At 45.5% G+C, this 22,237-nt stretch overlaps 1 protein-coding gene across 1 annotated transcript in view; it reads left to right on the top strand.

Moving 5' to 3' along the window:
- LOC115477441 (protein phosphatase 1 regulatory subunit 12A-like) overlaps positions 1 to 22,237 on the top strand; it is a 64,383-nt gene that overhangs the window by 168 nt on the left and 41,978 nt on the right. Inside the window, exons 2-7 of the mRNA XM_030214315.1 lie at positions 234 to 449; positions 1,146 to 1,240; positions 9,880 to 9,996; positions 15,449 to 15,619; positions 16,020 to 16,196; positions 19,575 to 19,665. Of these exons, the coding sequence (XP_030070175.1) occupies positions 234 to 449; positions 1,146 to 1,240; positions 9,880 to 9,996; positions 15,449 to 15,619; positions 16,020 to 16,196; positions 19,575 to 19,665 (867 nt within the window). The remainder of the gene's footprint in view (positions 1 to 233; positions 450 to 1,145; positions 1,241 to 9,879; positions 9,997 to 15,448; positions 15,620 to 16,019; positions 16,197 to 19,574; positions 19,666 to 22,237) is intronic.

Below are 22,237 nucleotides of genomic sequence, written 5' to 3'. Positions count from 1 at the left end.
ATGGTTTTGAATTCTGACCTGTGTGGCTACTCTATTTTTATCTCATTGCCACTGTGTATTAAGTGTTTAAATTCTAACAACAAATTAATTTTTAGAAGTAAATTGGTCTAGGAAATAGCTGCTTTTTTTAACCACCATTATGATAACAGAACTATCTCTGGGGGAGAAGGGTAGAAGAATCAATCCATAAAGTCGACATATTCTTAAAATGTATTGTTGGTTTTGCTATACAGTTTCCCCCACCTGCTAGCAAGATTTCTTCTAAAGAAGAAGAGAGAAAAGATGAATCTCCCGCTTCCTGGCGGTTAGGTCTTCGAAAGACTGGCAGTTATGGTGCACTCGCTGAAATAAGCATATCTAAAGAAGCTCAGAAGGAAAAAGACTCCACTGGCGTTATGCGATCTGCTTCAAGTCCTAGGCTTTCCTCCACTTTAGACAATAGGGAAAAGGTAATTGTCTCTTATTTAATATGTCAATATGTATAAATTGTAATTTAGAAATAGATAAAATGTCAAAGGTGACAAAGGTGTGAGCTAAATGCAAATGGATAAGTGGTCATGCCGTAAGGATCTTGAATGGGTAGAGGAAGCAGTCTAAGCATACTTTACCATGATGGTAATGTGAAATTAAAAAAGAGCAGAGTAAATTTGTTAACCAATGACTTTTTAGCACATTGCCGCCTTAAATATGATTTCAGGTTAAACGTGATATTCTAGATGACCTCTGTTCAACTCTTATTTCTTTTCAAAAAGTGCAAATGTTGCTTCCTTCTCACGCTTTCTTTTCTGAATCAGTTACTTACTTTGAAAGTGGAAAAGCCTCCCCTGTATGCTCACATTCCAAGACCTGCTTTCAAACACTGGCAGAGCTGGGTTCATCCTTTGAACGTTATAAGGGAATATGAGCACATTGCATGCGTTCTCCTAAATTGCTCACAATTTTGAATGATGGAAATATCAGAGCTTCCCCCTCCCTCCAAGCAAGGACTGACTTCCATAAAGTTTGGAACAGCCAAAGCAAGCGCACACGCTTTTCTGGTTTGAACAATAGTATTTTTGTGGTGGGTGTTCTCTATAGCAACTACTAATGTCTCATGATTGGGCAAAAGTGTTAACGACATTTTAAAGTAAGTTTCTTTATTTTAGGAGAGAGATGGTAAAGGAACTAGACTGGCGTATGTTGCACCTACAATACCAAGACGACTGGCTAGCACATCTGATATAGAGGAGAAAGAAAATAGGTAATACGCTGTAGGTTTTATCTTGCTTTTCTACCTATGCGTGCTGCATGTGAATGGAAACTACATGAGAAATTTGCCAAGCATTTTTAAAAATACTACTTTCTTTCATTGAAATATCTATATATCTATATCTATCTATATCTCTCTATATATATATATCTATATCTATCTATCTATCTATCTATCTATCTATCTATCTATCTATCTATCTATCTATATATTTCTCTGAGGACAAGCAGGCTGCTTGTTCTCACTGATGGGTGACGTCCACGGCAGCCCCTCCAATCGGAAACTTCACTAGCAAAGTCCTTTGCTAGCCCTCGCGCGCCCGCGCGCACCGCGCATGCGCGGCCGTCTTCCCGCCCGAAACCGGCTCGAGCCGGCCAGTCCAATTTATTTTGAGCGTGTTTTTTTCCTTCGGGAAAGTTTTCTCTTAGTCGGGAAGTGCTCCGGAAACCCCCCGCCGGGTTTCGTGTAAATCCTCCCCGTACTTCCAGCTTTTTGCCCCGGTAAGTTTTCTTTCGTCGTCGGGGTAGGCCTCTTTTTGGCCTCGGTCGAGATTTTTCTCCCTCTAAATTTTGGTGCTTCAAATTTCGCCATTTCGGCTTTTGATTTCGCCGGCGTGATTTTTCCGCCCATGACATCGAAGCCTTCCAGCGGCTTCAAGAAGTGCACCCAGTGCGCCCGGGTTATCTCGCTCACTGATCGACACTCGTCGTGTCTTCAGTGTCTGGGGGCCGAGCACCGCCCTCAGAACTGCAGTCTGTGTTCCCTGCTTCAAAGGCGGACTCAGGTAGCGAGACTAGCCCAGTGGAACGTGTTGTTCTCGGGCTCTTCGTCGGCATCGGCACCGGGATCTTCGAGTGCATCGACGTCGTCAGCGTCCAGACCATCTTCCTCGGCCGCCCCTGCATCGAGTGCATCGAGGCATCGGGCCTCTGCATCGGCGCCGAGACATCGGATAGCTGCATCGACGTCGGTGGTACCAGGACCTCGTCTGCTGATGTCGTCGGACGGTGGTGCATCGGGTGGAGTGCAGGTGAGGGCTGTCCATTCCCCTGCTGGTGGCGGTGAGCCCTCGGGTGGGTCTCCGCCTACCCTGAGGGCTCCTGCGGTACAGCCCCCCCGAGATCGACCTTCTTCAGTCTCGGCCCCGAGGAAGCGACGGATGGATTCGACGTCCTCCTCGTCGGTGCCGGGGAGCTCCGGTGACATGCTTCGGAAGAAATCGAAGAAGCATCGACACCGGTCTCCTCCCCGTGTCGGCACCGAGAGCTCTGGGTCGCCGAGGGATTCGGCACCCAGCAGGCATCGGCACCGAGAGGACCGCTCACCCTCTGTTCAAGAGGTGTCGATGCGCTCCGCTCTGGACAGCCCGGAACAGCCTCCACGCCCGGAACAGGTACTGACGTCGACGCCTGCATCGACCTCTCAGCCTTTCTCTGCAGCCACTCTAAACGAGAGCCTCCGGGCCGTTCTCCCAGAGATTCTGGGAGAGCTGTTGCGCCCTACCCCTCCGGTACCGGCGGTGCTTGCGCCTCCGGTACCGTCGAGCGTGGCGCCGGCTGGCCCATCGCCCGGGTTGAGGTCCCCGACGTCGGTACCGCGTGCGGTGCCGACCGCGGCCACCTCCCAGGACGGCTCCCCGACCACGTCGGCGGAGGGAGCTTCGCCGATGCGGGCAAGGGAGTCTACCTCTCGACGCCCCCATCGTGGACGGGGTTCCACGGAGTCGAGCAGGGCGAGGTTGCAGACACAGGTCCGGGAACTCGTGTCTGACACCGAGGGTGAGGCCTCGTGGGAGGAAGAGGAAGATCCCAGATATTTCTCTGATGAGGAGTCTGAGGGTCTTCCGTCTGATCCCACTCCCTCTCCTGAGAGACAGCTTTCTCCTCCCGAGAGTCTGTCTTTCGCTTCCTTTGTCCGGGAGATGTCTACGGCCATCCCCTTCCCGGTGGTTGTGGAGGACGAGCCCAGGGCTGAAATGTTTGAGCTCCTGGACTATCCTTCTCCACCTAAGGAAGCGTCCACTGTTCCCTTGCACCATGTCCTGAAGAAGACATTGCTTGCGAACTGGACCAAGCCATTAACTAATCCCCACATTCCCAAGAAGATCGAGTCCCAGTACCGGATCCATGGGGACCCAGAGCTGATGCGCACTCAGTTGCCTCATGACTCTGGAGTTGTGGATTTGGCCCTAAAGAAGGCTAAGAGTTCTAGGGAACATGCTTCGGCGCCCCCGGGCAAGGACGCTAGAACCTTAGACTCCTTTGGGAGGAAGGCCTACCATTCCTCTATGCTCGTGTCCAAGATCCAGTCCTACCAGCTCTACACGAGCATACACATGCGGAACAATGTGCGGCAGTTGGCGGGCTTGGTTGATGCTCTTCCCCCTGAGCAAGCCAAGCCTTTTCAGGAGGTGGTCAGGCAGCTGAAGGCGTGCAGAAAATTCCTGGCCAGAGGAGTTTATGACACTTTTGATGTTGCGTCCAGGGCCGCTGCTCAAGGTGTGGTGATGCGCAGGCTCTCATGGCTGCGTGCCGCCGACCTGGAGAATAGAATCCAGCAGCGGATTGCGGACTCGCCTTGCCGTGCGGATAACATTTTTGGCGAAAAAGTCGAACAGGTGGTAGAGTCTCTCCACCAGCGGGACACCGCATTCGACAAGTTCGCCCGCCGGCAGCCTTCAGCTTCTACCTCTACAGGTAGACGATTTTTCGGGGGAAGGAAGACTGTTCCCTATACTTCTGGCAAGCGTAGGTACAATCCTCCTTCCCGACAGCCTGGGGCCCAGGCTAAGCCCCAGCGCGCTCGCTCTCGTCAGCAGCGTGCGACTCAGCAAGGCCCCGCGGCTCCCCAGCAAAAGCAAGGGGCGAGCTTTTGACTGGCTCCAGCAGAGCATAGCCGACATCCAAGTGTCAGTGCCGGGTGACCTGCCTGTCGGAGGGAGGTTGAAAGCTTTTCACCAAAGGTGGCCTCTCATAACCTCCGATCAGTGGGTTCTCCAAATAGTCCGGCAAGGATACACCCTCAATTTGGCCTCAAAACCTCCAAATTGTCCTCCGGGAGCTCAGTCCTACAGCTTCCAGCACAAGCAGGTACTTGCAGAGGAACTCTCCGCCCTTCTCAGCGCCAATGCGGTCGAGCCCGTGCCATCCGGGCAAGAAGGGCTGGGATTCTATTCCAGGTACTTCCTTGTGGAAAAGAAAACAGGGGGGATGCGTCCCATCCTAGACCTAAGGGCCCTGAACAAATATCTCGTAAAAGAAAAGTTCAGGATGCTTTCCCTGGGCACCCTTCTCCCCATGATTCAGCAAAACGATTGGCTATGCTCTCTGGACTTGAAGGATGCCTACACACACATCCCGATACTGCCAGCTCACAGACAGTATCTGCGATTTCAGCTGGGCACACGCCACTTCCAGTACTGTGTGCTACCCTTTGGGCTCGCCTCCGCGCCCAGGGTGTTCACAAAGTGCCTAGCTGTGGTAGCAGCGGCGCTTCGCAGGCTGGGGGTGCACGTGTTCCCATATCTCGACGATTGGCTGGTGAAGAACACATCCGAGGCAGGAGCCCTGCAGTCCATGCAGATGACTATTCGCCTCCTGGAGCTACTGGGGTTTGTGATAAATTACCCAAAGTCCCATCTTCTCCCAGTGCAGAAACTCGAATTCATCGGAGCCCTGCTGGATTCTCGGACGGCTCGCGCCTATCTCCCAGAGGCGAGGGCCAACAACTTGTTGTCCCTCGTCTCGCGGGTGCGAGCGTCCCAGCAGATCACAGCTCGGCAGATGTTGAGATTGTTGGGCCACATGGCCTCCACAGTTCATGTGACTCCCATGGCCCGCCTTCACATGAGATCTGCTCAATGGACCCTAGCCTCCCAGTGGTATCAGGCCGCTGGGGGACTAGAGGACGTGATCCACCTGTCCACGAGTTTTCTCGAATCCCTGTATTGGTGGACGATTTGCTCCAATTTGACTCTGGGACGTCCCTTCCAAATTCCTCAGCCACAAAAAGTGCTGACCACGGATGCGTCTCTCCTGGGATGGGGAGCTCATGTCGATGGGCTTCACACCCAAGGAAGGTGGTCCCTCCAAGAAAGCGATCTACAGATCAATCTTCTGGAGTTGCGAGCGATCTGGAACGCTCTGAAGGCTTTCAGAGATCGGCTGTCCCACCAAATTATCCAAATTCAGACAGACAATCAAGTTGCCATGTACTATGTCAACAAGCAGGGGGGCACCGGATCTCTCCCCCTGTGTCAGGAAGCCGTCAGCATGTGGCTCTGGGCTCGCCGTCAAGGCATGGTGCTCCAAGCCACATATCTGGCAGGCGTAAACAACAGTCTGGCCGACAGGTTGAGCAGGATTATGCAACCTCACGAGTGGTCGCTCAATTCCAGTGTGGTGCGACAGATCTTCCAGGCGTGGGGCACCCCCCTGGTGGATCTCTTCGCATCTCAAGTAAACCACAAGGTCCCTCAGTTCTGTTCCAGACTTCAGGCCCACGGCAGACTGGCGTCGGATGCCTTCCTCCTGGATTGGGGGGAGGGACTGCTGTATGCTTATCCTCCCATCCCTCTGGTGGGGAAGACTTTGTTGAAACTCAAGCAAGACCGAGGCACCATGATTCTGATCGCTCCTTTTTGGCCGCGTCAGATCTGGTTCCCTCTTCTTCTGGAGTTATCCTCCGAAGAACCGTGGAGATTGGAGTGTTTTCCGACCCTCATCACGCAGGACGAAGGGGCTCTTCTGCATCCCAGCCTCCGGTCCCTGGCTCTCACGGCCTGGATGTTGAGAGCATAGACTTTGCCTCTTTGGGTCTGTCAGAGGGTGTCTCCCGCATCTTGCTTGCTTCCAGGAAAGATTCCACTAAGAGGAGTTACTTCTTTCTGTGGAGGAGGTTTGCCGTCTGGTGTGACAGCAAGGCCCTAGCTCCTCGCTCTTGTCCTACACAGACCCTGCTTGAATACCTTCTGCACTTGTCTGAGTCTGGTCTTAAGACTAACTCCGTAAGGGTTCACCTTAGTGCAATCAGTGCATACCATTACCAAGTGGAAGGTAAGCCGATCTCAGGACAGCCTTTAGTTGTTCGCTTCATGAGAGGTTTGCTTTTGTCAAAGCCCCCTGTCAAGCCTCCTACAGTGTCATGGGATCTCAATGTCGTTCTCACCCAGCTGATGAAACCTCCTTTCGAGCCACTGAATTCCTGCCATCCGAAATACTTGACCTGGAAGGTCATTTTCTTGGTGGCAGTTACTTCGGCTCGTAGGGTCAGTGAGCTTCAGGCCCTGGTAGCCCAGGCCCCTTACACCAAATTTCATCACAACAGAGTAGTCCTCCGCACTCACCCTAAGTTTCTGCCAAAGGTCGTGTCGGAGTTCCATCTGAACCAGTCAATTGTCTTGCCAACATTTTTTCCCCATCCTCATTCCTGCCCTGCTGAACGTCAGCTGCACACTTTGGACTGCAAGAGAGCATTGGCCTTCTACCTGGAGCGGACACAGCCCCACAGACAGTCCGCCCAATTGTTTGTTTCTTTTGATCCCAATAGGAGGGGAGTGGCTGTAGGGAAACGCACCATATCCAATTGGCTAGCAGATTGCATTTCCTTCACTTACGCCCAGGCGGGGCTGGCTCTTGAGGGTCATGTCACGGCTCATAATGTTAGAGCCATGGCTGCGTCGGTAGCCCACTTGAAGTCAGCCTCCATTGAAGAAATTTGCAAAGCTGCGACGTGGTCATCTGTCCACACATTCACATCTCATTACTGCCTGCAGCAGGATACCCGACGCGACAGTCGGTTCGGGCAGTCAGTTCTTCAGAACCTGTTTGGGCTTTAGGATTCAACTCCACCCCCCGAGGGCCCTGTTTGTTCTGTTCCAGGCTACACTCTCAGTTAGTTGGTAAATTTTTTAGGTCAATCTCAGTTATGTCCTCGCCGTTGCGAGGCCCAATTGACCAATGTTGTTGTTTTGAGTGAGCCTGGGGGCTAGGGATACCCCATCAGTGAGAACAAGCAGCCTGCTTGTCCTCGGAGAAAGCGAATGCTACATACCTGTAGAAGGTATTCTCCGAGGACAGCAGGCTGATTGTTCTCACCAACCCGCCCGCCTCCCCTTTGGAGTTGTGTCTTCCCTTGAAGTGTATTGTCTTGCTACATACTGGACTGGCCGGCTCGAGCCGGTTTCGGGCGGGAAGACGGCCGCGCATGCGCGGTGCGCGCGGGCGCGCGAGGGCTAGCAAAGGACTTTGCTAGTGAAGTTTCCGATTGGAGGGGCTGCCGTGGACGTCACCCATCAGTGAGAACAATCAGCCTGCTGTCCTCGGAGAATACCTTCTACAGGTATGTAGCATTCGCTATATATAAAACTCACCCTCAACGTTCTATTCTCTGAAGTCACTGAAGCCAAAGTTCGTAAGTTCGTGGTGCTGAAGCCATGAAAATCACCCAGTCTCTGGGCCCCGCCCTTGCATCAAACGTTATGACGTTGAGGGTGGAGCAATTCAGTCACATATCGACGGTGAGCAGGGCGGCGCAATGGCGTCAGTGACGACGAAGGTGCATTGATTGGGTGGTTGGGTGGGTGGGAGGGGGGCAGAGGAAAGCCTTGCTAGCGCCCATTTCATTGGCTCCAGAAACGGGCCTTTACTAGTCAACTATAAATTTCATTAGCCTAACAAGCTCTTGTAACATGTTCTATCAGGAGATTCCATTTTAGCCAAACATGAGATATTATATATGTAATCAATACCTAAATGTCGTTTGCAGGAATTCGGTTCAATAGATGTAGCACCCTAATGGGAGTGAAATATCATTGGTTTCTAGGTGTCCTTAGAAAAAAGGAAAGTCATTTTGAAAAAAATAACTCCAAATCTAGAGAAAAAATGGCTACCCCAAAAAACACAGGAAACACCACTGATCTGTAAACCTTAAGTATGCAAAGTGCTGCATCCACAAAAACTGGAAAATAAAAAAAATGAAAAGTATAGCACTCAGGAAAGAATATGCACATCGCTTACCTTTTAAAGTCTCTTCATCAGGCATTTTGCTCTTCAAGAGCAGCTGAAGAAACAACATATCGGTGGTGTTTCCTGATTTATGGGGGGGGGGGGGTAACTATTTTTTTTCTCCAGATTTGGAGTTGTTTTTTAATGACTTTCCTTTTTTTCTAGGAACACCTAGAAACCAATGATATTTCACTCCCTTTAGGGTAAATTTTTTTTTCTCGGAGGTATTTTTCTACCTGCGGAGTTCTGAGGTTTTTGTTAATATATGGGATATGCTACTTATCCATTGTGCTACTCCTACTGAACCGAGTCACTGCAAATGATATTTAAGAACAGAATCGGTCCCAGCACTCCGCTACTCACTTTTCTTTCCTTCTGAGAGAATTCCATTAACCATCACCCTCTGGCATCTACCTGTCAACCAGTTTCTAATCCAGTTCACCACTTTTTTTTTTTTTTGTTACATTTGTATCCGGCGCTTTCCCACTCATGGCAGGCTCAATGCGGCTTACATGGGGCAATGGAGGGTTAAGTGACTTGCCCAGAGCCACAAGGAGCTGCCTGTGCCTGAAGTGGGAATCGAACTCAGTTCCTCAGTTCCCCAGGACCAAAGTCCACCACCCTAACCACTAGGCCACTCCTCCACTGTTGCTACTATTTGAGATTCTACATGGAATGTTGCTATTCCACGTAGAAGTCGGCCCTTGCAGATCACCAATGTGGCCGCGCAGGCTTCTGCTTGTCCTGCACGTATGTGCAGGACGTCAGACTCGCAGAAACAGAAGCCTGCGCAGCCTTCTACATGGAATGTTGCTAGTGGAATAGCAACATTCCATGTAGAATCTCCAATAGTAGCAGCATTCCATGTAGAATCTCCAATAATATCTTTTATTTTGTTACATTTGTACCCCGCACTTTCCCACTCATGGTGGGCTCAATGTGGCTTACATGGGGCAATGGAGGGTTAAGTGACTTGCCCAGTGTCACAAGGAGCTGCCTGTGCCTGAAGTGGGAATCGAACTCAGTTCCCCAGGACCAAAGTCCACCACCCTAACCACTAGGCCACTCCTCCACTTTGGGTCTTAACTTCAGCCTGTCAAGTTTATTCAGGAGCCTCTTTCAAGGAACCGTGTATTCCTCTGCCCTCCCCCATCTCTACACCACACACCCTTGTTATATTTCAAATACCCTTTCTTTTTAATAAACGTTAAAAACTGAAAAAAAAAATGTTAACCTTCCGTTGATAGTTTTGTTCTTCTCTCCCTCCCCCTTTTTGGAGGGGGGGGGGGAGGGAGTGCAATTTGCAGGCAGCCCTTAGGAAATTCCCTGAGCGTGACTTTGCTTTTTTTCTAATGTAGTTCACCAAAGTTGCTTACCTCTGCCTCTCTTTAGTTTTTCCCAAATTAAAAATGTATTATCCAAGCTGAGGGGAGCAGTAGAGCCTCATGAGTTCAAAAACTCCTACGCATGGTACTTAGTGTAACTGAATGTCTTGAGAGAACATCTGTTATAGACAGCAACTTTGCTTTACAGGTAATTAAATTACCCTTTCTCAGATTGTCCTCTTTCCCTTCCTCCCTGTTCATCTAAAAACAACAAAAAAAAAATTTCTTCTTTATTTTCTAGGGATTTCTCTATTAATTTGATACGTAATAGTGGTTCATATACAAGAAGGAGATGGGAAGAAGATTTCAAGAAAAATAGCTCAGTAAATGAAGGACTAAACGCAAACTATCAAAGAAGGTAATGGCAGGTTAGCTTTAATTGTCTCAGTGTACATAAAGTTAATTCTGTTTGCAATTTCTGGATTCATGCAGTTTGCACTTGGGTGGTCGTGACCTATTCATTTTTTTTTTTTTATAAGTGTAATCCAATGTGTAAGTGGAATGAAATACTCAGTGGTGTGTCATTCTAAAATTATAGATCAGCATTTTTTTTTAAATGCTGAGGGCTTTTGGCTTTATGCATCACAATGCACCAGATTTGACTATAAACTATGTGACCACATTCTGCGGCATTGGGGCTCGGTCTCAAGAAATGTCTGAGAGCTGTGGGGCATGTTAGTGTCTGTCTGTCTTTTGTTCTGTAGAATACAACGGAAAACTTTGAATTATGCAATTGAAGTGAACTGCATGGTCTAAATTGTAAACTGTGGAATGCTGCTGTTGGTAACTGTAAGGTAATGTCCAGGAGAGGCTAGTAGATATTGGAAGTTTTTATTACCATGAATGAAATTTATTTTTGTATGTGTCGCAATAATAACCAAAAATTACAAAAGGTGAAGAACACAATTTTTTGCCAGTATTTGAAAACGCATGTCGCAATGGAAGCGCTAGAAAAGTATGAGAAAGCAGAGGATCCAGAAAGTTTGATTCTCCCCTCTCTTGGTTGGACTCGAGACCATTTACAGCACATTAATGTGCAACATGTGGAATGTACGTGTAATTACATTTCAGTCATTTTCCAATGAATTCAGAGCTCTCTGATCATCATAGAGCAAGTTACTAATTTTTTTTTTAAACTAACATTAATTGAAATAATTGCTTGATCTCTCTATTTTTATTGAGAAGCTTTAGAGTGGGTAAAAGTACCTATATAATTTGTCCTGTGAGAAAAATCAGGCAAAGGGAAATGCATTTGATTTTTAAATCTACACTCCTGTTTTCCTATGCATACTTGACCTTTAGGAATATGAGATGGAAGATGTGTGGGTACTTGTGTACCAGTGTGCCTTGTAGCTCTCTTTCAAATGGAGACTACCCTGGGTAACTAGTGGACCTTTTACTAGTTGGGCAGGTGAAAATTGCCTCATTGTAGAAGGTCTAGTCATGTTTGAATCTGGTAGTTTAAAAGTTTATCTTGCACAAATGTTTTAAGTTCCCATTTTACAAAGCCAGGATATACACGTCAAAATCCAAGTGCATGGGGACTTCTGGTGCAGTGACCATGCTACATGGATGCGCTTAAGTTCATGCTGTTTTCCCCTGCCCAAACACCCCCCCCCCCCGCCTGTGCCCACTGAGGTTTTAGGATTCAGACAGCGCTTGCAATTGCAGTCCATATGGCCGTGTGAGAGTTCTGTCTTGCAGCGAATGATGCCATGAACTGAAGTTGACTCCCAGCATGTATGCCTGGAAGGCCATGAAGCCTTGGGAGACTGGGGAGTTGGCAGCGACTGGAAGTGCTGCTCCAGCAGGGTCTGTGATGATTGCAGGTGACATGTTGGAACAGCTTTTGAAAAATCTGCGGACCGTGAAATAATAGATTGCTGAAGTGGTGGTACATAAGTTGGAAGAAAAATTGCCAGTGATCAATGAGCACTTGGAGGAAGTGGAGGGCCAACTGCATTTGGTGAACACATGCAGGCGCTCAGGATGGGGACCAGATTAAAACCCTTAAATGACTAGTGGAACAATTGTCGGAAAAATTGGAGGACCAGGAAAACGAGGATTGTAGGTCTAATTCGAGGCTTTTGGGGGTACCAGAGAGAATGGAAGGAGTACTATTATGGGATTATGTGCATAAACTGCTGCTTCAATGTTGCCCTGACCGCCTCCCTCTGCCCCCCCCCCCCCCAGCCTCCATATGAGATTGAGAGGGTGCATAGAGAACTTCGCCCTAAACCTACACCCTCACATACCACCTAGGGCCTTTATTATATGGCTGCTGCAATATCCATTATATTATATTTTGCAGATTGCACAACAGAAAAAATCCATTGCGTGGGACAATCATACGTTTGAAGTCTTTCCAGATGTTAGTGCTGAGACTGTTCATTGGAGAAGAGCCCTATGGCAATACAAGCAGGCCCTCTTAGAGCATGGAATTCAGACGGGCATTTGGTTTCCCGCCAAACCTGTTTTTGCTATGGACAGGAAGAGGCGGTTCCTGCAATCGGATAAAGAAATACAAGCTTTCATTAAAAGTTTAGATTATACTCATAAACAGCGGAAAGAGCCTATTTGGTCCCCAAAATCGGGAGTTAAGCAACCTGTGGGATTGTGGACTGCTCGGCTGCCCAAATTGCAGTGGAGACGCTGGGAGGTCTTCCCATCAGGAGTGAGACCTCGCTCATTCATTCACATGGCATCTCAGCTGGAGAGCCCGCCTCAAATAGACCATTTTGCTAGACGGGCATCGGTGGGAGTTTTGATTTCTTCTACATCGCACTCCTGCCAAGGAGAAGAAAACTCCTTCTATGATGCTGGAGACCAGTCCTTTATATCTGACTTGATGGGACAGGGCCACAGTGATACAATTGATGATTTTTATCTAAGTTTCTTTTTTTTTTTTTTTTTTTTTTAATTTTTTCTCCTAGTTGCCAATCCGTATTCCACAATTTAAATTCAGAGTATAGGAGAGGCTGTTTCAGGGGTTTATCTGGAAAAATAGAAGGCCATGAATTCGGCCTCCTGTTCTGTCTTTGCCCAAATTCAGGGGTGGTTTTGGATTTCCCAGTCTGAGATGATATTAACAAGCAGCCGTGCTAAAAGCTCTCAGAGAATTCTGTGTGGAGAGTCCACAGGTCCACTGGGTCCGACATGAGAGAGAGTGCTATTTCGGCCCTCTTTTCAATACTTTAATCTCCTGATAGGTAGGATTCCCACATTTAAACTAGAGGTCCACCCCACTTGCTTTTGGATTTGCTGCAGAAGGTGTGGAACCAGATCAAAGGGAGTTGGCGGGTGAGGGGGGCATTAACTCCTTACAGCAGGTGGTCTCATTATCGTAGTTCCATGACGTATTTTTCCACACTAAGAAGGGGCCTAGCACATTTTGGTTTGATCTGTTTTACAGGGGTCTCTGTTGTCCCATGCGCAACTGCAGGACTTGACGCATCTGAAAACATCTTTTTTTTTTTCCAGCAGTATTTTTGTTTCTTGCGGATGCCAAGGTGAATGTGCCCAGGGCTCCTACTAAATTGGAAATAGCACTTTTTAAACATTTTCGGAGAAAAAGGATCTTATCACAGATATATAGCTCTTTGCTGCAACAGGAAGTCAAAGTAAACCTTCCTTTCTTTACCAGCAAGCTTGGGAGAGATGGTCGTGATAGGGATTGGAGAAAGAGATGTGAGAAGATTTGTGGGTATGTACATCAGTGGTCTTTACAAACAAGTCCAGTTTAGGCTTCCTCATAGGTTATATTGGACACCTAGTCATAGTAACATAGTAGATGATGGCAGAAAAAGACCTGCACGGTCCATCCAGTCTGCCCAACAAGATAACTCATATGTGCTACTTTTTGTGTATACCTTACCTTGATTTGTATCTGTCTTTTTCAGGGCACAGTCCGTATAAGTCTGCCCAGCACTAGCCCCGCCTCCCAACCACCAGCCCCTTGATTTGTATCTGTCATTTTCAGGGCACAGACCGTATGAGTCTGCCCAGCACTAACCCTGCCTCCCAACCACCAGCCCCACCTCTGCCATCCAACCTCCGCTAAGCTCCTGAAAATGGCAGACAGCTCAAGATCAAGTACTCATATGTTCTCTTGTTGGGCAGACTTGATGGTCTTGATCTTCCATCATCTACTATGTTACCAAGAATGTTTAGGTTTTGGCAATGTGCTCCATTTGATGAATTAGGAGAGGTTGCCCGCTAAATCCCCCAGTGGGTTCCCCTCCTCCCCCTCCAAAAAAAAATCTACACTGGCAAGCAATACTAGTCTCTGACATTGTCAAGAAAATCCACTTTTTTTTTTAATTGTATGTGCTGGTTTTCAGCCTGTTGAAATGTCTGCATTTTTTTCTAAAATGGATATTTATGCCACACGCACGGTGCATAAACATCGTTTCTCCTGTGTTTTAGACAGTGCATCTTTTCCAGTGAAAAAGGTGTCGGTACTCAAATGGGAAGCCACTCTTCAGGGGTGGGGGGTGATCAATGAGGGACCCACCGCACAATAGCCAGGCCCCTTGCAATCAGTCACAGAATCTATGACAAGGCAGAATTTGTGTGTAGAGCCTGAGGTCTTTCGTTAAAACTTGGGGACCATGGGTCAATTTTAGCAGACAATGGAAAAGGTGCCGGTACTCAGTACTCCTAAGTACCCCCTCAAAAAAAACCCTGGTTTTAGGACAGCCTGCCTTTGCAGATTCTGTTCTAGAATACTGGTAAAACTTGAGACATCCGGATCTGGACATCTTGATTCAGACTTCTGTTTTCCTTTCTAAAGGAGGGCTGCCCATGTTTGTAATCCCCTTGGGTACTTTTCAGCAACAGCTGTCAGTTACGGAGAATGACGCTTCCTAAAAGGGCACGTATCGGCTTCATGGCTGATTCTGAAAATCAGAAACACTAGAAAAAAATTGGTTCTAATATTTGAATAGTGGGGCCCAGTGTCTGCTTAGCTGCTGATAGGATAATTTTAGTGTTTCAAAGCAGTCTGAGAACTTAGATTAGTACAAGCCTAGGCAAGGTGAAAGGAAAGTTAAACACTTCTATTCACGACAAGCAGGACAGAGAGTACTTCTGAGTGATAACTGAGCCTGTGTGGAAAAAGCTTACACTGCTTAGCTGCAATTCTAAAAGCTTTTTTTTTTTTCAGACTTTCCATACACGAGCTGCATTTCCCACCCTGAATCTTTACACAGGACCTGCACCTCGTTCCTGCAATATTCTCTTCTTCTCCTCCCTCCTTCCTTCCTTCATTGTATGTTTCATTGTTTCTTGCGTGATTGAGTTTGTTGAATCTGTCCTATTAATCATTGTAGTTTTTTCTGCCTTTTCTTTTGTTTTTACAGTTGTACACCGTTGTGATCTGCAAGTTATTTAATGGTGATATAACAAATCCAAATAAACTATAACTTGTTGTAAACCTTATTTAGACAATAAGTCTTTTAATGTTTTTTTGATCCATTTAGTACAGTTCACTTTTCATACCATCTTTTAGTATTAACTCTTTGAAAATATATTCTTGCATGTATATCTAATGTCTGACTCTACTCTGCAATGCTAATAATCGCCGCATAATTTAGCGTAAAGAGCCAGTTTGATAATGGCCTTTAGGAAGTCTGGTTACACTGAGAGGTGGATGTCCCTGGAGTAGACTATACTCTACCAGGGTGTCCTGTAGCATCCATTGTACAGTATTTCATCCTGCCTGGATATATTGCTCGATTTTATTGTGTATGCAGTTGATTGCCACTTCTCTTATGGTTACTAAATATAATGTGTGTGTGTTTATTTTTTAGCACCTCTTTCAGCAGAAAACAAGATGAATTAATTAGCTCTAACGTTCCAAGTTCTACATCAGCATCTATGACTGTTACGTCTCCTGCTGGACTTCACAAAAGCCTGCTGTCCAGCACAAGCACTACTGCAAAAACAGGAACCAGTTCTAGCCCAACCAGCATACAGAGCAGGTAGCACACTGTGAAGCGTTGTGGAGAAACCTGTTTGTGCCGTGCGTGTGCATGCGTTGTAATACATCACGAGGCTTGATTGCATCTACCTTTTTAACTTTTGTCTTTTATATGCAGTTTGGCCATTTGATAAGTGGAATTGGTCAAACTTCAGTGGTTCAACTGCTGTAATGTTGCAGCTCTGTACATTTGCAAAAAAATTAGTGTTTTCATTTGCGCTGAGGTTCAAGGGGCATGAACTAAATTTCTCTGTCAAATCTACGAATTGGTCATATCTTCTGATGATTTTTAGCTGTTGAATTTTTTTTCACCCAGAAAAACTTCACTAGCCATTTAGGTGCTTTTCATTGTTAAGCTTTTGTTTTGCTTTGTTTCTGTGTCTTGCTGCTGACCTTTCCAGTACCTCGAATCGCTTATGGGCTGAGGATAGTATTGAAAGAGGAAAGGACAATATACCTACGGCAGTGACTGTTCCCGTTGCTCCAACTATTATAAATGCAGTAGCTACTACAGCAACCACGACTACAACGTCCACTGGCACTGTGCCCTCTACAACAGAAGTTAGGGAGAGACGCAGGTATGTAAGGTCCTGGTCATAGTTCTGGCTTTATCTATACGTATGATTCCATTAGAAGAATACAATACACTTTAGAACACTGCGTGCACGAGTATATCTGCTTCTTGAATTCAGCGACAAACTGACTTCATTTTTCAACATGCCAATCTCCCTGTTAGGAAGGGGGGGGGGATGGAATTAAGTATTGCCACATTGGGACAGACCAAAGGTCCATCAGGCTCAGCATCCTGTTTCCAACAGTGTCCAATCCAGGTCACAAATACCTGGCAAGATCCCAAAAAAGTTCAATACATTTTATTCTGCTTATCCCAGAAATAAGCAGTGGATTTTCCCCAAGTCAATTTAATAATGGTCTATGGACTTTTCCTTTAGGAAGCCGTCTAGACCATTTTTGAAACCCCGCTAAGCTAACCGCCTTTACCACATTCTCTGGCAAAAAATTCCAGAGTTTAATTACACATTGAGTGAAAAAATATTTTCTACAATTCGTAGTAAATGTACTACTTTGTAACTTCATCACATGCCCCCTAGTTCTAGTGTTTTTGGAAGAGTAAACAAACGATTCACGTCTACCCGTTCCGCTCCACTCATAATTTTATAGACCTCTTATCATATCTCTCCTCAACCATCTTTTCTCGAAGCTGAAGAGCCCTAGATGCTTCAGCCTGTCCTCATAGGGCGGTCGTTCCATCCCTTTTATCATTTTCATCACCCTTCTCTGTACCTTTTCTAATTCCACTATCTTTTTTGAGATGTGGTGACCAGAATTGAACACAATATTCGAGGTGTGGTCGCACCATGTACTAATACAAAGGCATTATAACGTCCTCACTTTTGTTTTCCATTCCTTTCCTAATAATACCTAACATTCTCTTTGCTTTCTTAGCCGCCGTGGCACACTGAGCAAAGGGTTTCAATGTATCATCAAACAATGACGCTGAGATCCCTTTCTTGGTCGGTGACTCCTAACGTGGAACCTTGCATTACATAGCTATAGTTCAGGTTCCTCTTTCCCACTTGCATCCCTTTTTACTTGCTCACATTAAAAGTAATCTGCCATTTAGACGCCCGGTCTCATAAGGTCCTTTTGTTGTTTTTATTTTTCTCAATCCTCTCGTGATTTAACAACTTTGCATAACTTTGTGTCGTCTGCAAATTTAATTACCTCACTAGTTACTCCCATTATTTATAAATATGTTAAAAAGCAGCGGTCCCAGCACAGACCCCTGGGCAGTGGTGTGCTGGAGCAGGCTCTCACAGGCTCGCAAGAGCCGGTTGTTAAGTTTTTAAGAATTTTGGGAGCCGGTTGTTAAAGTAGGGCCCTCCATGGCTACTTTAACAACTGGCTCCCAAAATGTGGGCTTGGGCCCCCTGCTGAATTCTCTCTTACTTTGCTGGTGGGGATGCTGAGCCCTGCTAGCCAAGTAAATAGACTACTGCTGCTCCCCGGTCCTTGTTTCCAGCTCTGGGCAGCAGGCTGAGACTTCTCGAGCATGTGAGAGAAGTTCCAGCGTGCTGCTCAGAGCAAGACGTTGGGAGTGGTGGCTGCCAGCAAAGGTATGCCTAGAGAGAGGCAAGTGTTGCCCCCCCCCCCCCCCCTCCCCGGCCACCCCTGGCCCTTCCAACTGCAGAGCTGGCTACGTCTGGAGAAAGAGCCTGTTGTTAAAACTTTACCAGCACACCCCTGCCCCTGGGGAACCCCACTATCTACCCTTCTCCATTGAGAATACTGACCATTTAACCCTACTCCCTTTGTTGTGTATTTTTTGTCTGCTGCTTCTGCTTCCCACTTCAGATTTCTTTTCAGCAACAAATACCAAGCACTACAGGTGTCAGTCCCAGGGAAAATGTCTTCCTAAGAATCACTTGATCAATCTTACTTCCAGTGAAATACAGAGACTACACTGCTGATCTTGATCCAATGATCTGACATCTGCATCTTTTTGCTACTATTTTGTATTGTATTTAATGCATTATATTGTCAGGAATTGCTTTAAATTCTGCACTTTTTCAGTGTGTTTTTTTCCCCATGTGTTCAAAACAATTTAATATTATTTCTAATTGAAGTGTGAGCTTATTTCTATATTTTGTATTAGGATTGTATACATTTGCACACTGGGAAAAAATTCTGTGGAAGCATGGCAGAATGCTTTAGTGTAAAACCATATTTTTGAAGTTATTGAATCTTGTTTGTAATTACTTCATATCAAGCTGTTTTGATTAAAAAAAAAAAAAAAAAGGTATTCGGGGAGTATCATACTTGTAGACCCTGAAGTATGAATTAGAATATATGTAACTGAAGAAAGCATCATCTTAGCATAGCTTTCAGTATTCAAGCCTAACTTTGTCACTTCTAGAGCTGACCTTTATTACTGTTCTGTGGAGTCTTGCTGCAGTTTGCCTGTATGAAAACTGGAAACAATCCCAAATGGAAGTGAACTGTAGTGGATATATTGTAAGATGGTGTTTCGATTAATATACATGACGAATTCCCTGGTCCATTAGTCTGTGATCACGGGAGATACTTTAACATTTTGAAAGATCTTTGTGCAACCAACAAATGTAGTTTCCAAATCTTTGCTGCTTATACAAATGTCACAGTTTTGTTTCACGGTTCATCTTTCAGCTCCAGCTGCACAGAAGGCTTTCAAGTATTTCTGGCAAATTGCCATTAATGGTACTAAGTCCCTCATCTGACTTTAACGCGAAGTTATATATTTGTGTGCGAGAGAGAGTTAGTTTCAGGGAAAAACCTGTTTGATTCTATTGTGTAACTATAAATATTAAATTATGGAAGCGTGTTAAAGAATATCTGAAGAATTGATTGATTTATAGTAATGCAGGCTTTGTGTTTCTCATCCACTTAGTGAGCATATTCTCTGTAGAGCAGAGAGTTTCATTATTTTATTTTTCCAATTTTGGGGGGGGGGGGTCACCTTGGCAAAAAAAAAAAACCCAAAACCATGAGAGGCATTTACTACTACTACTACTTAACATTTCTAGAGCGCTACTAGGGTTACGCAGCGCTGTACAAATTAACAAATAAGGACAGTCCCTGCTCAGAAGAGCTTACAATCTAAAGGACGAAATGTCAAGTTGGGGTAGTTTAGATTTCCTGAGAAGAGGTCGTGTGATTAGGTGCCGAAGGCGACATTGAAGAGGTGGGCTTTGAGCAATGATTTGAAGATGGGTAGGGAGGGGGCCCGGCGTATGGGCTCAGGGAGTTTGTTCCAAGCATGGGGTGAAGCGAGGCAGAAAGGGCGAAGCCTTGAGTTGGCGGTGGTGGAGAAGGGTACTGAAAGGAGGGATTTGTCAAGAGAATATTAGCATTTATGCTAAGGTGACTTTTTTTTTTTTTTCCATTTTGTAACATTTTAGATCATACCTCACTCCTGTCCGGGATGAAGAGTCTGAATCCCAAAGAAAAGCTAGATCCAGGCAAGCACGGCAGTCCAGAAGATCGACACAGGTAGTTTAAAAAATTGAACTTTGAGCTCTTTAATGTAACCTGCTGATGGTCATGGAAGGCTTTAACTGTTTACAATGTGTGTTTGGTTTTTTTTTTTTTTGGGGGGGGGGGGGGGGTTGTAAGGTAATGTAGAACAGAAGAGGATAGGTGGGGTGCAGAGATGCCAAATTACCCAATTCTAGGCTGCAGATTTTGGGACAGACCTGGATTTCTGACAACTCTATCCTATTGCATTGTGGGGCTTACAGCACTGATTTCAATGAGCAGGATCAGACACTACAATTTCCATACTTGTAGGTTCAAAACCAGAACTGTCCCAAAATCTGCAGCCTGGAACTGGGTAACTTGACTTCTCTCGGAAGGGAGAGGGAGGGTGGAATTCCATTCAATTCTTCTAGCTAATGTTGAAATAAGTGCACATAAGCTCGTAAAGGACCATTCCTTTGTAGGTGCCTAGAAAGATCAAGTAATCGAAATCCCACGTCATACTTGTATATTGCAGCACACCCATGGTGATTTTATAGTAAGATGCGTATAACAATGTCCACAAACGTGCCTATTTTATTCTGACAAGATGAACAATCCAGCCAAAAAAAGTGAGGAAATACCAAAAAACCAGTATCCAAACTCTCTATTTGGAAAATTTGAGGGTTATTATATATGAAGCAGCAATTTATTTCAGCATTGCTGCTGCTTCCGTCTAATCATCTGTCCAGTTTTTTCTGTATCGTTTGGCATTAAAAATGTATTAACTATCAAAAGTACTTATAATATTTTAATGCCAAACGATATAGAAATAATTGGACTGATTAGACTGAAGAAGCAATAACAATGAAGTAATTTTTTGCTGCATGTATATTAAGTCTTAAATTTTCCAAATAGTTTAGTATAGAAAGTTGAGGGTTGAGGAGTTTGGATATTGTTATTTTATTAAGGCAACATAGGTATCAACATGCTTTTATAAAGTAAGTATCCAGAGATGTCCTCAGTAGCACACAAATGAATACCATCAATGCAGGCATAAATATATGTGTTAAGGTTATGCATGTACACCTGTGCTCTCCATGTATATCATGTAAAAGTGAGCAAAGAAAGCAAATAGAATGTTAAGTAGTATTAGGAAAACAATGGAAAACAAGAATGAGGACGTTATAATGCCTTTGTATCAGTAGGAATGGATCCTCAGAAGCTTAGCCGAAATTGGGTGGTGGAGCAGGTGGGGGAAGAGAGGTTGGTAGTTGGGAGGCGAGGATAGTGGAGGGCAGAGTTATACGGTCTGTGCCAGAGCCGGAGGTGGGAGGCGGAACTGGTGGTTGGGAGGCGGGAAATACTGCTGGGCAGACTTGTACAGTCTGTGCCCTGAAAAAGGCAGGTACAAATCAAGGTAAGGTATAAACTCATATGTGTATCTTGTTGGGCAGACTGGATGGACCATGCAGGTCTTTTTCTGCCGTCATCTACTATGTATCTTACTATGTACTATGTATCACTCCATGGTGTGACCGCACCTCGAATTTTGTGTTCAATTCTGGTCGCCGCATCTCAAAAAAGATATAGTGGAATTAGAAAAGGTACAGAGAAGGGCGACAAAAATGATAAAGGGGATTGGATGACTTCCCTGTGAGGGAAAGCCTAAAGCGGCTAGGGCTCTTCAATTTGGAGAAAAGACGGATGAGGGGAGATATGATAGAGGTCTATAAAATAATGAGTGGAGTTCAATGGGTAGACGTGACTTGCTTGTTCACTCTTTCCAAAAATGCTAGGACTTGGGGGCATGCAATGAAGCTAAAAGTAGTAAATTTTAAAACTAATCTGAGAAAATATTTCTTCAATCAATTTGTAATTAAACTCCGGAATTCATTGCCAGAAAATGTGGTAAAAGCACTACTACTACTTCTACTATTTAGCATTTCTATAGCGCTACAAAGCATACGCAGCGCTGCACAAACATAGAAGAAAGACAGTCCCTGCTCAAAGAGCTTACAATCTAATAGACAAAAATAAAGCAATCAAATCAATTCATGTGTAGAGGAAAGAGGAGAGGAGGGTAGGTGGGGCGAGTGGTTACAAGTCAAAAGCAATCTTAAAGAGGTGGGCAGTTTGCTTAGGGTTTTAAAAAGTTTTGGATTACTTCCTAAAAGAAAAGTCCATAAGCCATTATTAAAGTGGACTTGGGGAAAATCCACTGCTTATTTCTAGGATAAGCAGCATAAAATGTACTCTTGGTTTCTTGCCATGTACTTGTGACCTGGATTGGCCACTTTTAGAAACAGGATGCTGAGCTTGATGGACCTTCAGTCTGTCCCAGTATGGCAACACGTATGTTCTTATAAAAACTTAACTACTTATCTGTTTTTACCTAGTGTAATTTTATAATGGGGTTTCATTTGTAAATGTATTTATTTATTTGTTACATTTGTGTCGCACATTTTCCCACCTATTTGTAGACTCAGTGTGGCTTACATAGTACCGGAGAGGCCTTTGCAGGCTCCGGTGTGAACAAGTACAGGGTGATGTGGTAAGATCCAAGTTCATGTGGCACAGCCACATTAGGGAATCGGAGAACAGAAGA

The sequence above is a fragment of the Microcaecilia unicolor genome, chromosome 9, assembly GCF_901765095.1.
Source record: "Microcaecilia unicolor chromosome 9, aMicUni1.1, whole genome shotgun sequence".
In the NCBI taxonomy this organism is placed as follows: domain Eukaryota; kingdom Metazoa; phylum Chordata; class Amphibia; order Gymnophiona; family Siphonopidae; genus Microcaecilia; species Microcaecilia unicolor.
The sequence above is the reverse complement of the archived record's forward strand: the minus strand, read 5'-3'. Positions and strand labels throughout refer to the sequence as shown.